General features: G+C 45.7%; 4 protein-coding genes across 8 annotated transcripts; 3 read left to right on the top strand and 1 right to left on the bottom strand.

Annotated features, from left to right (window-relative positions):
* Positions 1 to 81: 81 nt before the first annotated feature.
* On the top strand, positions 82 to 2,875 carry LOC111595903 (ribosome-releasing factor 2, mitochondrial). Of its 2 annotated transcripts, XM_023309843.2 has the most exons (9): positions 82 to 302; positions 362 to 524; positions 581 to 873; positions 929 to 1,298; positions 1,358 to 1,580; positions 1,629 to 2,152; positions 2,211 to 2,424; positions 2,484 to 2,633; positions 2,692 to 2,875. In XM_023309843.2, the coding sequence occupies exons 1-9, from the start codon at positions 173 to 175 to the stop codon at positions 2,854 to 2,856; spliced, it is 2,232 nt and encodes a 743-aa protein (XP_023165611.2). In that variant the 5' UTR covers positions 82 to 172; the 3' UTR covers positions 2,857 to 2,875. The 2 variants fall into 2 exon arrangements, with proteins under 2 accessions (XP_023165611.2, XP_023165612.2); XM_023309844.2 differs by lacking the exon at positions 82 to 302 and having other exon boundaries at positions 459 to 517.
* Positions 2,876 to 4,445: 1,570 nt separating this feature from the next.
* On the bottom strand, positions 4,446 to 9,149 carry LOC111595904 (S1 RNA-binding domain-containing protein 1). 3 transcript variants are annotated; one of them, XM_023309845.2, is made up of 11 exons: positions 8,923 to 9,149; positions 8,507 to 8,851; positions 8,017 to 8,448; positions 7,592 to 7,950; positions 7,254 to 7,536; positions 6,980 to 7,179; positions 6,732 to 6,921; positions 6,439 to 6,669; positions 4,981 to 5,113; positions 4,792 to 4,921; positions 4,446 to 4,727 (listed from the first exon to the last, which is right to left on the bottom strand). In XM_023309845.2, the coding sequence occupies exons 1-11, from the start codon at positions 9,084 to 9,086 to the stop codon at positions 4,507 to 4,509; spliced, it is 2,688 nt and encodes an 895-aa protein (XP_023165613.2). In that variant the 5' UTR covers positions 9,087 to 9,149; the 3' UTR covers positions 4,446 to 4,506. The 3 variants fall into 3 exon arrangements, with proteins under 3 accessions (XP_023165613.2, XP_023165614.2, XP_023165615.2); XM_023309846.2 differs by having other exon boundaries at positions 8,507 to 8,848; XM_023309847.2 differs by lacking the exons at positions 4,446 to 4,727; positions 4,792 to 4,921; positions 4,981 to 5,113; ... (1 more) ...; positions 6,732 to 6,921; positions 6,980 to 7,179 and having other exon boundaries at positions 7,399 to 7,531.
* LOC111595905 lies at positions 5,151 to 6,433 on the top strand. The gene is made up of 2 exons (XM_023309848.2): positions 5,151 to 5,789; positions 5,843 to 6,433. The coding sequence occupies exons 1-2, from the start codon at positions 5,212 to 5,214 to the stop codon at positions 6,357 to 6,359; spliced, it is 1,095 nt and encodes a 364-aa protein (XP_023165616.2). The 5' UTR covers positions 5,151 to 5,211; the 3' UTR covers positions 6,360 to 6,433.
* A 350-nt stretch (positions 9,150 to 9,499) lies between the features above and the next one.
* On the top strand, positions 9,500 to 16,846 carry LOC111595910. 2 transcript variants are annotated; one of them, XM_030224781.1, is made up of 8 exons: positions 9,500 to 10,527; positions 10,603 to 11,045; positions 11,379 to 12,275; positions 12,332 to 12,487; positions 12,988 to 16,381; positions 16,430 to 16,547; positions 16,604 to 16,682; positions 16,744 to 16,846. In XM_030224781.1, the coding sequence occupies exons 1-8, from the start codon at positions 9,714 to 9,716 to the stop codon at positions 16,765 to 16,767; spliced, it is 5,925 nt and encodes a 1,974-aa protein (XP_030080641.1). In that variant the 5' UTR covers positions 9,500 to 9,713; the 3' UTR covers positions 16,768 to 16,846. The 2 variants fall into 2 exon arrangements, with proteins under 2 accessions (XP_030080641.1, XP_030080640.1); XM_030224780.1 differs by having other exon boundaries at positions 9,500 to 11,045; positions 16,744 to 16,845.
* Positions 16,847 to 16,926: the final 80 nt, after the last annotated feature.

Genomic DNA, 16,926 nt, shown 5'->3' with positions numbered 1-16,926 from the left:
TAATAACAGATGAAATATAGGCATCGATACCCAATGGTATTATTGTACAGATGTTATTGTCTTATCGTTAATCTACTGTTTGGAGCAACAGCTGTTACTAACAGCTGATTGATCGGCAACATTTTATGTTTGTCCGTTAAGTTTCCGTTGCGGTTATTTATCAATTAAAATAATGCAATATAGCTTATTACATGCAGCCTTTAGGGGCTACAGGCTATTGGTGAGACAACATGCACATTTCATCAAACGTTGTTATAGTGGAGATATTAGAAACATTGGGATTTTAGCACACATCGATGCAGGTAGTTTAAGTGCACAATGGTTATAAAATATTTATAAAGGTAATGGAAAAAACTTTTAGGCAAAACAACAACAACCGAACGTATGCTTTTCTATGCCGGGAAGACCCGGTCCTTGGGTGAAGTGCACCGCGGCAACACGGTAACGGATTATCTTACACAAGAGCGCGAACGAGGCATCACTATTTGTAGCTCAGCCGTTACGTTTGGCTGGAATGGTAAGCGGTGCGTGTCCTTTAATGAATATTAATAACTGTACGCTAAATTGTGATTTTACTTAGTATTAATCTGCTAGACACGCCCGGTCACATTGACTTTACAATGGAGGTAGAGCAGTCTCTTTATGCTGTTGATGGTGTTATTATTGTGTTGGACGGCACTGCTGGCGTGGAAGCTCAAACCGTCACCGTTTGGACGCAGGCAGACAAGCACAAGCTGCCACGACTTATTTTCGTTAATAAGATGGATCGTCCCGATGCGAATTTTGAAAAATGCATTGACGATTTAAAGACGAAACTGGATGCTAAGCCCATCTGCTTGCAAATTCCTACAAAGAACATTGACGGACAGTTGGGTAAGCGAATTGGAAAAAGTAGACATTAGAAATGTTTAAAATCAATATCTTCCAGGCCTATACGATGTGATAACATTGGAGCACTTAACCTGGGAACAAAAGGATTTTGGTCGCATTTATAACAAAGTTAAGGTGGAATCGTCTGATGCGCTTCGAAAATTGCAAGATAAACGCAGCGAATTGATTGATGAGCTATCCGGAATCGATGACGAATTGGCTGAAGTTGTCATTAGCACTGAGAGCTTCGACAATGTCAGTAATGAGCTAATTGTGCAGGCACTGCGACGCGCCACGTGCAACCAGAAGGTTGTGCCCGTACTGTTGGGCTCCGCATATAAAAATATTGGCATACAATGTTTGATGGATGCTGTGAATGCTTATTTGCCAACACCCGGTGAACGAAATCAGATATATAATTGTTTTGGGTAATTAATTGTTAATCATTAGCTGTATGTATGCCCACCATAGTATTACATAATTGCAGCAATGATCTAGCGGGCAAGGTGTTTAAAATTGTGCACGACAAACAACGTGGTCCACTGACTCTGGTGCGCTTGATACGTGGGGAGCTGAAGCGAGGAATGCGTGTTCTCTCTTCAGGTGGACAGGCGGAGGTTATAACGAAAATTTATGAGCCACTGGCTGATGAATATCGAGAAGTGAACTCCATCCAGGCAGGCGATGTGGCCATTTGTTCGGGCCTTAAGGTAAGCCTCAAATAAACAATTGATTCGTGATAAACAGCATTTTTACAGTCAACAGTTACTGGTGATCTGCTTACGACCAGTCACACATCCTTGAAGAATGCACAGAAACGTTATATGCAGAGTCGCGACACCGCTGCTCCACCAAAAGATATCGAGAATGATGATGATGATGAGTTGGACGTGAGTCATGAGCTGTTTTCCATTGAACCCAAAATACCTGATGCAGTCTACTTCTGTTCCATTGAGCCGCCCAGCATATCAGCGCAAACGGCCATGGAACAGGCGCTCAAGCAACTCCAGCGCGAAGATCCCAGTCTGCGTGTTAGCTATGACTCGGTAACCGGGCAGACAGTTCTTGGCGGCATGGGTGAACTCCATATGGACATCGTTAAGTCACGTATGCTAACTGAATACAAAATCGATGTGGATCTGGGTCCGTTACAAATTGCCTACAAAGAGACTATCGAGGCGCCGTCCAAGACAACTTTGAGCGTGGAGAAAGAAATTGCGGGCAGCAAGCAAAACGTGAATATAACCCTGGAGCTTGTCAATAATCAGAGCGAGCTTTTCAGGTATATGCTAAGAGTAGGTCGTTTTGCGCGCATTCGTTACATATTTGCTTTACAATAGCTTAGATAAATCACCTGAGAATTTGCAAAATCTGAATGCCCTGCGTCCTAGGATTCTTCAAGTGCTGCGCAAAGGAGCAACCGCTGCTTTGGAGCGTGGACCACGAGTTGGTGGTCACGTAGTGGATACTCAGATACGCTTACACAGTATCACTGTGGGGCGTGGCACTGCCGACTCATTCGTAATGGCCGCGGCGGCACAGTGCGTACAAAAGGTTAGTCCGTCTCTTTTGATTTTCTTCTAATGAAGATACAATTCAAATTTATGTACTAGCTCCTAAGCACAAGTGGCACACGGCTATTGGAACCCATCATGACCATCCAAATTGTAGCCCCCAATGAACGTATATCTGCAATTATGGCAGATCTGTCTAGACGCCGCGCACTTATAAAAGACGTTGCGCCGAAAGGAGACAGGAATAAGGCAAGATAATGCCATTTTGAACTTGAATTATATGATGTTTGAACTACTTATCTTTCAGCAAATTTTTGTGAATGCACCCTTGGCCGAGCTATCCGGCTATTCCAGTGCACTGCGTACGATCAGTTCCGGTACGGCCAGCATGACAATGCAGCCATGCGGCTTCTCTGAAATGAACGCCGTTGATGAATCGATAGCCGTGCGTCGTGCTCAGGGCTTGGACTGACATATTAATGGCTGCCTTGTTTTAGTTACCCAATAAATATTGTGCCCAGTAGCAAGTGCAAAATGTGTCGGTTTATAATTGTTGACGTTTGATAACCAAATTAATTCTGTACTTATTTTCGACAATATTTTTTTAACCATCAAAATACAATTTTTAATCTGTGTTACAAAATTCAAACTCTATGGTTCTAAAGTATGGCATTCTCTACGCAAAAAATATTCTTTCATGTACCGTTCATGAACGAGACCTACAGATTTGAGTGCAAAAACCCGTGTGTCAAATTGAAGCGCTATGCATCTTCATCCGATGAGCGTGCTTGGTCAGCGAATGATACTAGAAAGTCTAAATTTTTGGTTGATCTAGTGGCTTGCCATACACCGATCGTGCGCCCTCTGGATACAAGCAACAGATCTCGTAATAGAGGCAATAAAGGTCGTGGTCAGGCTGGAGAGGCAAAAAATGTGGAACCGAAAAGGAGTAGAAAAAGCCCCAATAGCTCCGGTCGTCGGGCACGTGTGGAGTCAGTTAGTAGGCCTTCATCTAGCCGAAACCTGGCTAAAGGACGGGGCGGTTATGAAGGGCCAGGTTCAGGGCAGAAAGGACACGGTCATTCCGGCAGACGATATTCAAGACCAAATCAGGGTTACGGGAATCGTGGTATTCAACGTAAAAGAAGTTATGGTGGGCCTGATCCAGAGAGCCAGTTGCGTGGCGGCCGAGGTTCAATTTCAAATCAGCCCTGGTCACATGCAAATCCATATCCACGTCTGGATCAGGGGGGCTATGGAAATCCCGTTCCTGAGCAGAGTGGTGATCAGGAAGGTTACGAAGGTCAAGGTCAGGAATTGAAGTATCCTAAAAACCAAGAGAACTTCTATAGCCTAAAAACGGATCAGGACCAAGGTCATGGTGGCTACAGAGGTCCAGGTTGGACAGAATATAATGGCTGGAATCAAAGTCCAGGTCAGTACGAACGACAAGAAAGTTATGGAGATTCAGATCAAGAGAGCCTGGGACCGGGTCGCCAAGCTAATGCTACATCAGGTCAGTACTCAAATGGTTACGGGCATTCGGTTCAGCAGAGTTACGGACACTGTCCCTATTGCGAGTCGGATGAATTTAACTTGCGTTATGAAGATGAGAATACGGAAGGTCGAGGACAAAATGTTGGGGGTCCAGAACAGGGGGATAGGTGGTACAACTGTGAATACGCGGGGCAGCAGGACCAATGGCATAATGCTCGAGGCGGACAAGGAGTAGGTCAACGTTACGATGCTTACACCGCTCCATATCAAAATAATGACGAATGGTGGGCCAACAACGTGGATCAAAAGCAATAAGATTCAAACATAAATGGCTCATCTCATTATCACGACGACAGTTATTTTAATAGTGTAGAGTAGCACGTGCGAAACAAAAACTGGAGAGAAAAAGTAATACATCAAAATAAAAAATTTATAAAATTGTATGTCTTTAAAAAAGAACATACGAATGTTTTGTGATAATCATTTCCACTCTATTACAATTGATTTTAATTGCTTTTAACAATAATTCAAGGCAAATTATAAAGTTAGATAAAATCAATTATAAGAAGAGATGTGAATGATTTAAGAATTAAAGACAACTTAAAAAAAAAATAATGTTTTTTTCTTATTTGGTTTGCAAAGTGAAGGACGTGTCTGTCTCCTCTTGCATATTCTTCAGGCACAAGCCCAACTGCCGTCGCTGTATATCCACTTTCAACACGGAGGCAATTATGCGATCCCCAATGCTTAGCTCAATGTTGTTCATGTGGTTCTTATGGATGAGGCCGTCCCGGTCTACGCCTATGTCCACGAAGGCGCCAAAGTGTGTCACATTCGTGACTGCACCTATTTACGAATTGTAGAAGAAAGTTCGCTGTTTAATTTCATTTATTTCAATTTAATTACTTGCCTGTCACCACATCACCAACGCTAAGATCTTCCAATCGTGTTAGGCCTTGCTTGAATAGCGGCCGTTTGTCCAAGTCTACACGATAATCCTGTAGCAACTCACGCTGCAGCGCAACCAGCACAAACTTTAACTGAAAACAAGTAAATGGGGTAAGAGGACGATCGTTGGTAGAATAAGCAAATTTCTTACCCTATCAATGGGCAGTTTGTGCCTTCCAGCAAGCTCTTCAAGATTCTGCTCCGAAATGCTGAACTCCTTGATGCGCTGAATAAACCTGACCTTGCCAATGTCTGAGACTTTTAACTCACATTTCCCAATAATGCTGTAGAAAATCCAACAAAATTATTTATATCAATTATCATTGTCTTATATATTTTTCACACGGGACAATTTCCAATATTTTAATTATCATATATATATATGGCGCCCAAAATGAAGGTCACTGAGCTCAAAAAGCTATACGAAGAGCGTTGGAACTACCCGCCGAAACAGAAGTCGCCCAAGATTCGATTCATTTCTTGCGGTAAAAGCCCCAATTACGGAATTAAGAAGACTTATGAGCCTTGCTGGAAGCCCCCCATGGAGACGAAAGCTGATGTACGTTTTGGTCCATGCTGGGACTACCCTCCGGAACGTTATAGGCGTCGACCATTGCCACCGCCATGTCGTGGCGCCACCATTCCAGCCCACCTCTTGGTGCCGGAATTCGATCATTGCCAGATGGTTTACACACGCTGCGATTTCCGCCTAGAGGAGTGTGTGCATCAGCAGATACTGTTCATTGAGCATCTGTTGAGGAAACTAGAAGACCAATTCACACACGCCAAGACATATCAAATCGACCTGGCTAAACAGTTGCGATATCACTCCATACGTCGTCGCCTATTAATTGGTTCTGCTTGTGGTATTCAAATCTATCCAGAGTATCTCAGCCAGATGGCAGAAAACCGTGCAGTCTGCGATTTCCAAAAGGCGCATAATGCTATCAAGCAGTCAAAGTAAGCTATTTATTGCATTTAAATTGACATTGGCTCATTGTTATCTTATGCAGTGCTGAGCTAGCAGCTGGTGTTTTGCAATTAAAGAACGCTATGCCAGAGCTGCAAAAGCGTTTGGACAAACTGGACCGCACGGTAAACAGCCCATATATTTTAAATCTGGAAAGGGTACTGGAAACTATTCAAGATCTGTACGATTACTTTTTTGAGGTGACGCGCAAGTATAAGACCTGGGAACAGCTCATCGATCCCGCCCAGGAGCACTCTGTCGATGATTATTTGGGTCTACTGCGCACTGAACAGAGCTTCGAAAGCTTTAAAAATGCCGGCACTGAGCATTGCACCTGCAAGCGTTGCCAAAATAGGAATCCCTTAACTCCTTATTTGCCCTACTGGTGCCAGGGATGTGATCGGTCCAATAAAGACGTAAAACTGGTGCAAAAAGATTATCTCTGCAACATTAACATGAATGCTCAGCTGGATTCTAGCGACACTAGCTATCTGGAGAAACAGAGTGATACCTCACTGCTACAGGCCGAGTTGGAAAAATTAAATGAGAATTTAAATTAATTAAGCACTATTATAAATTAGTCAAAATTACGAATTTACGTTTCGGCAAATATATTTGACAACAATTAGTGAAACTCACGCTTCGGCCAATTTATAACTTTCGGGATGCACCCAGGTGCAATCAAGCGGATTGGCTAATTTTCCACCAACACTAAGCGGTTCGATGCGTACGAAGCCTGCGCATTGGACATAGGTTTTCTCACCTATGCTGCGAACAGTGAGTAGATCCTTCCGCGATTTAAATGGTCCCTTTTGTGTGCGATGTTCAATGATCTTTTCGGCCTTCTTTTCAGACAATCCAGCAATGTGTCTGGAAATAAATATGCATAGTAAAATTATAATATATTATTTATTGCACATTTTATAACCTACTTTAACACACTGAGACTCGCTGTATTTAGATCCACGCCAACAAAGCTAACACACTCGGAGACTACATCGTTCAGAGTCTCCGAAAGCATTTTCTCATTCACGTCGTGCTGGTACATGCCCACACCCAAATGGCGGGGCTCAATCTTCACGTATTCACTTAGCGGATCATTGAGACGACGTGCAATAGATACTGTAATGCGATTTTGAATGATATCTAAATCTTACTGGGGTTCAAGAGCCACACCGACCTGCGCTTATCAAATTCATATCCATATTGGGAAACTCTTTGGTCGCCACAACGCTGCATGAGTAAATAGAGGCGCCATTCTCATTTACAATACTATAGCGAATGCTGCGACTGTCCAAAACGCCCGATTGGAAGAGAGCTGTCAGCCACATCTCTGTATCACGGCAGGCAGTTCCATTTCCCAGAGCAATGACGCGGCAACTATGACAATAATAATTAATAATTAATTAATTAATTATAATTCAAATGTCACAATTATAAGCGAATCTGATTACTTGTGGTCGCTAAGAAGCTGCACCAGCTTTTGCTCGGCTCCTTTTCGATTAGCATGTCGCCCATGCGGATAGATGACACTCGATTCCAGTACGTCGGCTGTCTCGGATATAAGAGCTAATTTACATCCATTTGTATAGCCTGGATCAATGCCCAGAATGCGTTCACCTTTCAGCGGTGATATCAGCAATAGTTGCTTTAGATTCTTTCCAAAAACTTCAATTGCTGCCCTGATAGCCTTCTCTTTTAACTTGGCTCGAACCTGACGACAAAGCAGAGGCTGCACTTCAAAAGGTATACAAATTATAAGTATTGTTTGTTGTTTACTGATGCAGCTTACATTTTTTTGTGTAGCACTCTTCCAGTGCGCGGGTAAAAACCTCTCTGCGTAGAGGATACTGGAGGCCTTCGGTCATATACTGTTCCCATATAAAACGTATGAGATCAGACTTTAAATAATTGTTGGTCTCCACCTTAACGGTCAGAAATTTATGTTTCTCGCCCCGATTGATAGCCAGTGTTTGATGTGGCTTGATTGTCTTAACGTCACATTGAAAATTGAAATAATTCTCGAATTTTGAACTATCAAGCTTCTTATCCGCAATGCCGCTAGAAGCAGCTTTGCCTTTACCACCTTCCTTTGAGACTGTCGTACATTTGGCCTTGCTGCACTTGAGCACAATGCGCTGTACGGTTTGTCTGTAAGTCAAAAAATTAAAACGTATCAAGCTATATTGATATGTGTCCATTTTGGTCTGAACTTACAGGCGACGCAATTCTTCAAGAACATTTGTGTTCTTACTTATGCTGTGTATAATTATGTTACATATTCCAACCATTATTTGCTCTTCTGTCGCCAAATCCTGATTGCTTGGATCAATAGCTGAGGCCAGTTGCACTTTGGGTGCTGTTCCGTAAAGCAAGGAGTCGGCATGTTGCTGCAATCCCAAAGCCTTAGCGCGCTCTGCCAAGGTGCCCTTGCTAGCCGGTTTGTATGGTGCATACAAAAATTCAAGCTCTTCATTGGTCTTCGCACACATTAGTTCTTCTCGAATTTCCGTATTGAGCACATTCTCTCGCTCTAGTTGATTAACAATATTCTCTGCCCTCTTTCGCAGATCGACAATCTCCGAGTAAGTGTTCCGTATGTCTCGCAATCGTTCTGGTGTTACGTGATCCACAAGATCCCGTCGATAACTATGGGTACACATATTTATCAACAACATGAATCTCAAGAAATGTTTCTCAATAATACCGGCAAATAAATGGAATGGTATTCTCATTTTCAAACAGCTGCACAATGTTCCGCGCTGCTGTCGGTTGTATTTGTTCCGTTTCGGCTAAAAGCTCATGTATGCTCCAAACTTTGCGTCGCTCCCAGAACGAGCTACGACCTGTGGTGGAACTGGCGGTCGCCGGAATCGAGCTGTGCACGCCTTCATTTTGAGATAATTCTGTCGACAATGGTAGTTCCACAGCTGCTTCAGTAACATTGTTGCTTTGGTTGGGTAAGGCATTCTCTTTGTCCTGTTTCGCGCGTTTTTTTTTTGTCTCTGATGCATCGCTTTTGGAATCCTTTCCTCGCTTTCTGCTGCCACTACTATTGACATAATATTTATTTAATGTATTCTAATAACGAATTGAATCTTGCTTAAATATAAAAAAGCTTACGCGCCAGACGCTACAGTTGCTGCGGCACGATCTATGAAACGACGACGCGTCTCAGTCGGTTTATATTCATCATTGTCGTTAGCCTCACTTGCACTATCTTCAGAGTCAGATACCTCAATTATTTTAGTTCTTTTAGCTGCTAGGCGGCGCGGTCTTGTGGACATTTTAATAAAGCGGCTAAGAAATAATGTCAGCTTATATTTTGTTGCTGTTACTGATATCGATATTCCTTCGATTTGCACAAATATTGGTATCGATACTTAATAACATTCTTGTACATAATTGCTGTTATCAGGAGCTGAAGTGCACATAGTTGACTAATAGCGGAGCGTGTTCGCATGTTAGGCGCGCAGGAATACCTGATATTTAAAAATAATAATGACAACTTTCATTATTATTAAATGTCAGGTACCTTCATTATTATTAAATGTCAGGTATTTATAATTCAATTTAATAAGATGATGATTATGCTGATAATAATTTTGGACGGACTAATTTATAAAGAAATTGTACTCTTGTATTATTTAATGTTCATCAGAGTAAGCTGTGTGTCAAAACAGACATGAACATTCACATGGTTTTTTACAGAATATTACAGTAAAGTAGCAAATGTGAAAATTGTCGCACGTGAAGTATTAGAATATTTGGTGATACAATTGATGCCGGACGTATTTTCAATATTACTTTTTAATCTGTCCAGCCATAAACATTTCATAGAAAAAATTGAATTTTGTGTTCTAAAATAATTCGCTTTGTAAGGTCGACCAGTGCGAGCTCTTGGGCATTGCAATATGGCGTTCTCCACCCAGAAAGAATTCTTTCATGTGCCTTTTATGAACGAGACGCTTGAGTTTGAGTGCAAGGAAGCTTGTGTCAAGCTAAAATCCTATCCATCTTCATTCGATGATCGCTCTTGGTCCGCCGACGAGGACAAGAAGTCTCGTTTTGTCTCCGATCTGGTGGCTTGCAATACGCCATTTATTTGGCGCACTGGTGATGGTGCCGGAGGCAAAGGAGGCGGGCCCGGTGGTGGGCCTGATGATGGTTCTGATGGTGGACCTGATGGTGGACGTGATGGTGGTCGTGATGGTGATCGTGATGGTGGTCGTGATGGTAAACCTGATGGTAGGCGTGATGGTAAGCCTGATGGCAGGCGTGATGGTAAACCTGATGGTAAGCCTGATGGTAGGCGTGATGGTAAGCCAGATGGTAGGCCTGGTGGTAGGTCTGATGGTAGACCTGATGGTAGGTCTGATGGTAGGTCTGATGGTTGGCCTGATGGTAGGCCTGATGGTAGGTCTGATGGTAGAAGTCCTGATGGAAGGTATGGCGATGGTGATGGTGATGGTGATGGCCGAACTGGCGGCAGAGCAGGAAAACCTGGGCAGAAACAGCAGGACCCAGGTAAGGGCGACAGGTCCGGCACAGATCAGGGTCAAGGACGCGGCAGTCCAAGCGGTTCAGGAACTAGCGGACAAGGTAAAAGAAGTCCAGGTCAAGATCAGGGTGATTATGGACCGGGTCAGGGACCTGGCCAACAATCAAATCAGGGTGACGAATTCTATGGAGATCCTAGTCAAAGGGATGCATATGGTACACCCTCTGGTCGGAATCAAGATGATCCGCGATCCCGAAATCCAACAGATCCTAGTCAAATGGATGCATATGGTACACCTTCTGGTCGGAATCAAGATGATCCGCGATCACGACAACCAACAGATAATGACGGACGAGGCGGACCAAATCAAGGCAAGGACTATTGGGATCCCCAAAACGATGGTCAGTCACCTGGGGGACGTGCAGGGCCACAACGTCAGGATGATCAAGATCCTGGTGATCGGGGGAAAGGACGTCCAGGTCGAGGTCCGAAAAAACGGCCTTGTGGGCCGAACAGTTGTCAGGGTACTTGTACTCGTAACAGCTGTAAGCATGGACCATCTAAAAAACGGCCTGATCAAGAAGGTAAAGATCGTCCAGAACAAGACGAACCACGACCTGGGCAGGATATTTGTCAGGATTGCTGTCGGGGGATGTTTGGTCCTGGAGGTCCGGGTCCAGGAGGTAGTGGAGGTCCTGGAAGACCACCCGGTGGTCCGGGAGGTTATGGAGGTCCTGGTGGACCACACGGCGGTTCCGGCCCGGAAGGATATCGTGGTCCTGGGGGACCAGCTGGCTCAGGACGTCCTGGTGGCCCACCCGGTGGCTCAGGGCCGGGTGGTTATGGAGGTCCGGGCCCCGGAGGTCCTGGAAAAATGCCCAGCTGTCCGAGCCCGACATGTTATAGAGGTTCTGGTGGACCCGGCGGCTCTGGCCCGGGAGGGTATGGAGGTCCTGGTGGACCCGGCGGCTCTGGCCCGGGAGGGTATGGAGGTCCTGGTGGACCCGGCGGCTCTGGCCCGGGAGGGTATGGAGGTCCTGGTGGACCCGGCGGCTCTGGCCCGGGAGGGTACGGAGGTCCTGGTGGTTCAGGCCCGGGAGGTTATGGTGGACCACCTGATGATCCGGATCCAGATGATGAGACTCCTTGTCAATGCTCGGGATCTTTCAAGGGCCCACCTGGTGGCAAAGGGTCGAATCGGGGCGATTTGAATGGCGACAGCCTTCTGGTCGCTGCGGACGACACTATTGAGACCCTGAAAAACGTATTGGTTAACAACAGAATAATTGATCCAATTGATTCTCGAGGTCCTAAGGCTACCCGTAAAATGCAAAATCCAGAAATCCAACGCATAATGCAACAGCGCTATAATCCTGAAATAAGTCAAGCGTTTGATAATAAAATTAGAGAATTATCAGATGCTAGAAAGATAAACAATGCCGATGAAAGGGAACTGCGAAATATCCAAAGGGCCGTCGATGCTATGAATAAGTCGCAAGATATTTTAGAAGCTGAAAATGGTAATCTAAGAAGAATACTTGAAAAACAGGCGAGGCGTGCTTCGATGGATAGCATTAAAATTGACCCAGAAAGAAACAACGATGTCCAATATTTACAAAATAAGATAAACAGTTTGGCCAAGGAGTTGGCAATACTGCGAAAGGCTGAGGACGAATTTTTAAGATCTGGAGGAAAACGCGGCGGAAATACAGGTTTTGATTCAAACATGGATGCCAATGGACTTGAAATTATGTTGGCTGAACGCGAGTCTCTCCGCAACAAAATTATGTCATTGGGGTCGCTCGACGATTTGTCGAAGGCTTCGCAGAAAAGGGCTAGAGAGAATGTTGAGCTCGCGAAAACTGTCAATCAGCAAAATCGTTGCATTTGTGACATGGAGAATGACATTCATGAAATGCAGCAATACTATGAAAATGAAGTCGAGAAAACCAAATATAACGAGGAAGTCCTTAAGGTAAGACAATGCTTTCAAGTGTTGTTGTATCTCCGAAATATAATATCCATTTGCAGTGTCGCTGTAATGAGCTCCAGCAGCAAGTGGTGACTCTCCAGCCGGCGAAGCAGCGTGCGGACGTTATGCACATGGAAATTGATGTTCTGAGAAATGAGTTGCGTAAACGTGATTTAGCGTTGAATTCCTACGATTGCCAGTATCAGCAGCTAATGGTAAGCATTTGTCATCGGATGGCGATGAATTTTATGTGTCACCCCGTCTCTTGTCTTCCAAAGCAAAAAACTAAAGCGTTCAAGAAATCTGGGTACCGTTACCTAGACGATTTGATAGAAAATTGCTGTGATAGTTGTGTCAATGATACTGGGATAGAGGATAATGGAGATATTACATGTTGACTCCGTACCAAATATATTTGCACGTTCAGCCCCATACGACAATTCATGCCTAAATTCTGTAGTACCTCCTAAAATTAAAAGTGCATCTTAAGAAATAGTTAGCAAAAAAGAAAACCATTGAAAAAAATTGAAAACATGAATGGTATGAGAGGAAAGTCGTTAGAGTACGTCTCTGGATTGTTAGCGGCTTAAACACATGTCTATTGCTCCTTTCCTCTTTCTCAAGCCCTTGCATACAGTTTCAATCCTCAGCAACCTCCAATGATTTTCCTCTCTAATGCCTTGTTTTGTTTTCACACACATCCCGATCATTTTAGGCCGTTATATGTGAACTAAATCAAAAATATGGGAATCAACGTTCTGACTGCCCGCCGTTTGATGAACCACCAGACTGTCCCGATGTTGGGGATGATTTGGCCTTCTATACGAGTGTCACTTTGGAACACATCATGAACGAGCTGAGTAAACAAGCCGATTGCTTTAAGCAAATGAGTGAGGATAAGTATGGCGGTGGTGGGAGTATCAACAATTTAGATGACTGCGCGAACGAGCTGGAACGCTTGCGGAATTTGTTAAAGGCTAAGGATGGCCAGTTGGGTGATCTGATTGAGGAGAATGACTGCATGTGTGAAGCCGCTATGCAAAGCAAAAAGCGACTCAACGAATTAGATAGGAAAGTGCAGCAACTTGATGATGACACAAGGTATATGGAGGAAGGTATGCGAGAGAGCATTGGACTAATACATGATATTGGGGATGTTGCCAGAGAGAATGATAAACTGAAGGGTAAGGTCGATGACTTGAAAGCAAGGGAATTACAGAAACGGTTGGAAGACTGCATTCAAAACAGGGAGATGTGCGAAGAAGTAAATAAAGCTTATCAATCTGCGTTGAAGGATCTCGGAGTGAATCCTGATGATATTGCAAATGAAGCCAAAAGTAAATTGGAAGAAAAGCGGAAAGCAGAGGAGGAGGCCAGGAGAGCAGCGGAAGAAGCGAGGAAAGCGAGAGAAGCCGAACAAAGACCAGGCGCAAGGCCTGGAGATACTGCTGCCAGAAGGCCTGGTGATATGACTACAGATTCTGTAACCGGAATACCTGGTGATATAACCGGAGCTTCAGCAGGCAGAAAGCCTGGTACTGCGCCTTCAGATTCAGGGCCCGAAAGATTTGGTGTTACGCCCGGAGATTCAGCAGTCGGAAGACCTGGTCAATGGCCCGCGGATTCAGAAGGCGGAGAGCCTGGATATTCAGCAGTCGGAAGACCTGGCGAATGGCCCGCGGATTCAGGGCCTGGGGAACCTGGAGCTGCGCCCGGTGATTCAGCAGCTCGAAAGCCGGGGCTTATGCCTGGAGACTCGGCAGGCGAAAGGCCTAGTGAATGGCCCGCGGATTCAGTAGCCGGAAAACCTGGTGAACGGCCCGGAGATGTAGCAGCCGGAAGACCTGGTGCTACACCCGGAGATGTAGCAGCCGGGAGACCTGGTGCTACTCCCGAAGATATAGCAGCCGGAAAACCTGGTGCCACGCCCGAAGATATAGCAGCCGGAAAACCTGGTGCCACGCCCGAAGATATAGCAGCCGGAAGACCTGGTGCCACGCCCGAAGATATAGCAGCCGGAAGACCTGGTGCCACGCCCGAAGATATAGCAGCCGGAAGACCTGGTGCTACACCTGGAGATGCAGCTGGGAGACCTGGTGCAACACCCGGAGATGCAGCTGGGAGACCTGGTGCTACGCCCGAAGATGTAGCAGCTGGGAGACCTGGTGCTAGGCCCGAAGATGTAGCAGCTGGGAGACCTGGTGCTACGCCCGAAGATGTAGCAGCTGGGAAACCTGGAGCTAGGCCCGAGGATGTAGCAGCTGGAAGACCTGGTGCTACACCCGGAGACTCAGGAGCCGGGAAACCTGGTGCTACACCCGGAGATGCAGCAGCTGGGAGACCTGGTGCTACGCCCGGAGATGCAACAGCCGGAAAACCTGGAGATGCAGCAGCTGGAAAACCTGGAGATGCAGCAGCCGGAAGACCTGGAGATGCAGCAGCCGGAAAACCTGGAGATGCAGCAGCCGGAAGACCTGGAGATGCAGCAGCCGGAAAACCTGGAGATGCAGCAGCCGGAAAACCTGGAGATGCAGCAGCCGGAAAACCTGGAGATGCAGCAGCCGGAAAACCTGGAGATGCAGCAGCCGGAAAACCTGGAGATGCAGCAGCCGGAAAACCTGGAGATGCAGCAGCCGGAAAACCTGGAGATGCAGCAGCCGGAAAACCTGGAGATGCAGCAGCCGGAAAACCTGGAGATGCAGCAGCCGGAAGACCTGGTGCTATGTCCGGAGATGCAGCAGCTGGAAAACCTGGTGCTACGCCTGGAGATGCAGCAGCCGGAAGACCTGGTGCTATGTCCGGAGATGCAGCAGCCGGAAAACCTGGTGCTACGCCTGGGGATTCAGGAGCCGGAAAACCTGGTGCCACGCCCGGAGATGCAGCAGCCGGAAAACCTGGTGCTACGCCTGGGGATGCAGCTGCCGGAAAACCTGGTGCCACGCCCGGGGATTCAGGAGCCGGAAAGCCAGGTGCCACGCCCGGGGATTCAGGAGCCGGAAAACCTGGTGCCACGCCCGGAGATGCAGCAGCCGGCAAACCTGGTGCTACGCCCGGAGCTGCAGCAGCTGGGAAACCTGGTACTACACCCGGAGATGCAGCATCTGGAAAACCTGGTGCTACACCCGGAGATGCAGCAGCTGGGAAACCTGGTGCAAAACCCGGAGATGTAGCAGCTGGGAGACCTGGTGCTACGCCCGAAGATGTAGCAGCTGGGAGACCTGGTGCTACTCCCGGAGATGCAGCAGCTGGAAAACCTGGTGCTCCGGCTAAAGGTGCAGGGGCCGGAAAACTTGGTGCTACGCCCGGAGATGCAGCAGCTGGGAGACCTGGTGCTACGCCCGGAGATGCAGCAGCTGGGCGACCTGGTGCTACGCCCGGAGATGCAGCAGCCAGAAAACCTGGTGCTGCGCCCGGTGATTCAGCAGCCAGAAAACCTGGTGCGACGCCCGGTGATTTGGAAGCCGCTGCGGCGGCTGGCGATAAGAGTGGTTTTGCGCAGGCTAAACAGGTAGGTCGACCATCCAGACAACCTGGTGCTAAGCCTGGTGGTGTTGGTGTTGTTGGTGTTGGTGGTGGTGGACCAAGGGAACAGGCTCAAAAGTCAGGCGGTGATGGTTTCGATGCACGAGGCCATAAAACCGCTGGACACAAAGGAAAAAGGACAGGTGGTTCAAAAATGGATGATACTACTGAAGAGCAGTTCGACGAGTTTGTGAAAAACACAGCGCAAACGTTAGCAGCCGGCGAGATTGATGGTGCTGGCTTGGAAAGGGAATTACGTAAAATATTGGATATGTTTATCGATGAGTGTGGATTTTGTTTCTGCAAATGCAACATTCCAAAAAGTCGCTTCTATGCTATCTGCCATAAGCTCTACCATTATGGGCTGCATACGTTAGACTTTAAGGATCTCGCTTACATGCACAAGCGTATATTTGCTGCCGCAGAGAACATTCTGCCAGGTTGTCTGTTTAATATGATAATGAAGGATATATTGTCCTTAAATCCACAGAGCCTCATTCCATCAACATCCGTTCAAAACAAACAGTGTTGTACTTGCAAGAGCTCACTCTGCTGCGATGACACTGAAGACAAACTTATGATAAAAGGTTCGTTTTATAAATATCAATGCTCATCTATTTAATTGTTTGTTTTAGTAATGCGTCTCGAAAATGACATTGAGAATGCCAAGGTGTGCTTAAAGAATTTAAAAAGCATTCCATCTAATCTTTCTATACGTGATTACCGTATGGAAGCTGGCGATTGTCCAGCAAAGTAAGTTAATAGGAAAAAAATTATATTGTCAAATGCTAACTCTAATGACTTCACAGGGATCGTGTGCTGCGTTCTACTCGTGGGGGGAATTCTATCACTATTTACAAAGAAATTAAGCAAGCACGACGTGCTAAGGTGGTAACTCTTATCACGTACAGTTTCCTTACGTGTTTTAAAACTGCTTTATTTTTTCTAGAAGGAACTTTGCACAAACAATTGAATATTTTTTTTTGTGTTTTTTATCATTTGGGTTGGATAAAGTAATAAGTCCTATCAAGCGCTCAGGGATAAAGATCCAACCATAAAATTCGTTGTGAAAAGTTAATATTAAATTTAAATAAATGTTAAAAATGTTAATCCTGTGTACTCGATACCTATA

Source organism: Drosophila hydei, unplaced genomic scaffold, assembly GCF_003285905.1.
Source record: "Drosophila hydei strain 15085-1641.00,03,60 unplaced genomic scaffold, DhydRS2 tig00008119-arrow-pilon, whole genome shotgun sequence".
Lineage (NCBI taxonomy): Eukaryota > Metazoa > Arthropoda > Insecta > Diptera > Drosophilidae > Drosophila > Drosophila hydei.
The sequence above is the reverse complement of the archived record's forward strand: the minus strand, read 5'-3'. Positions and strand labels throughout refer to the sequence as shown.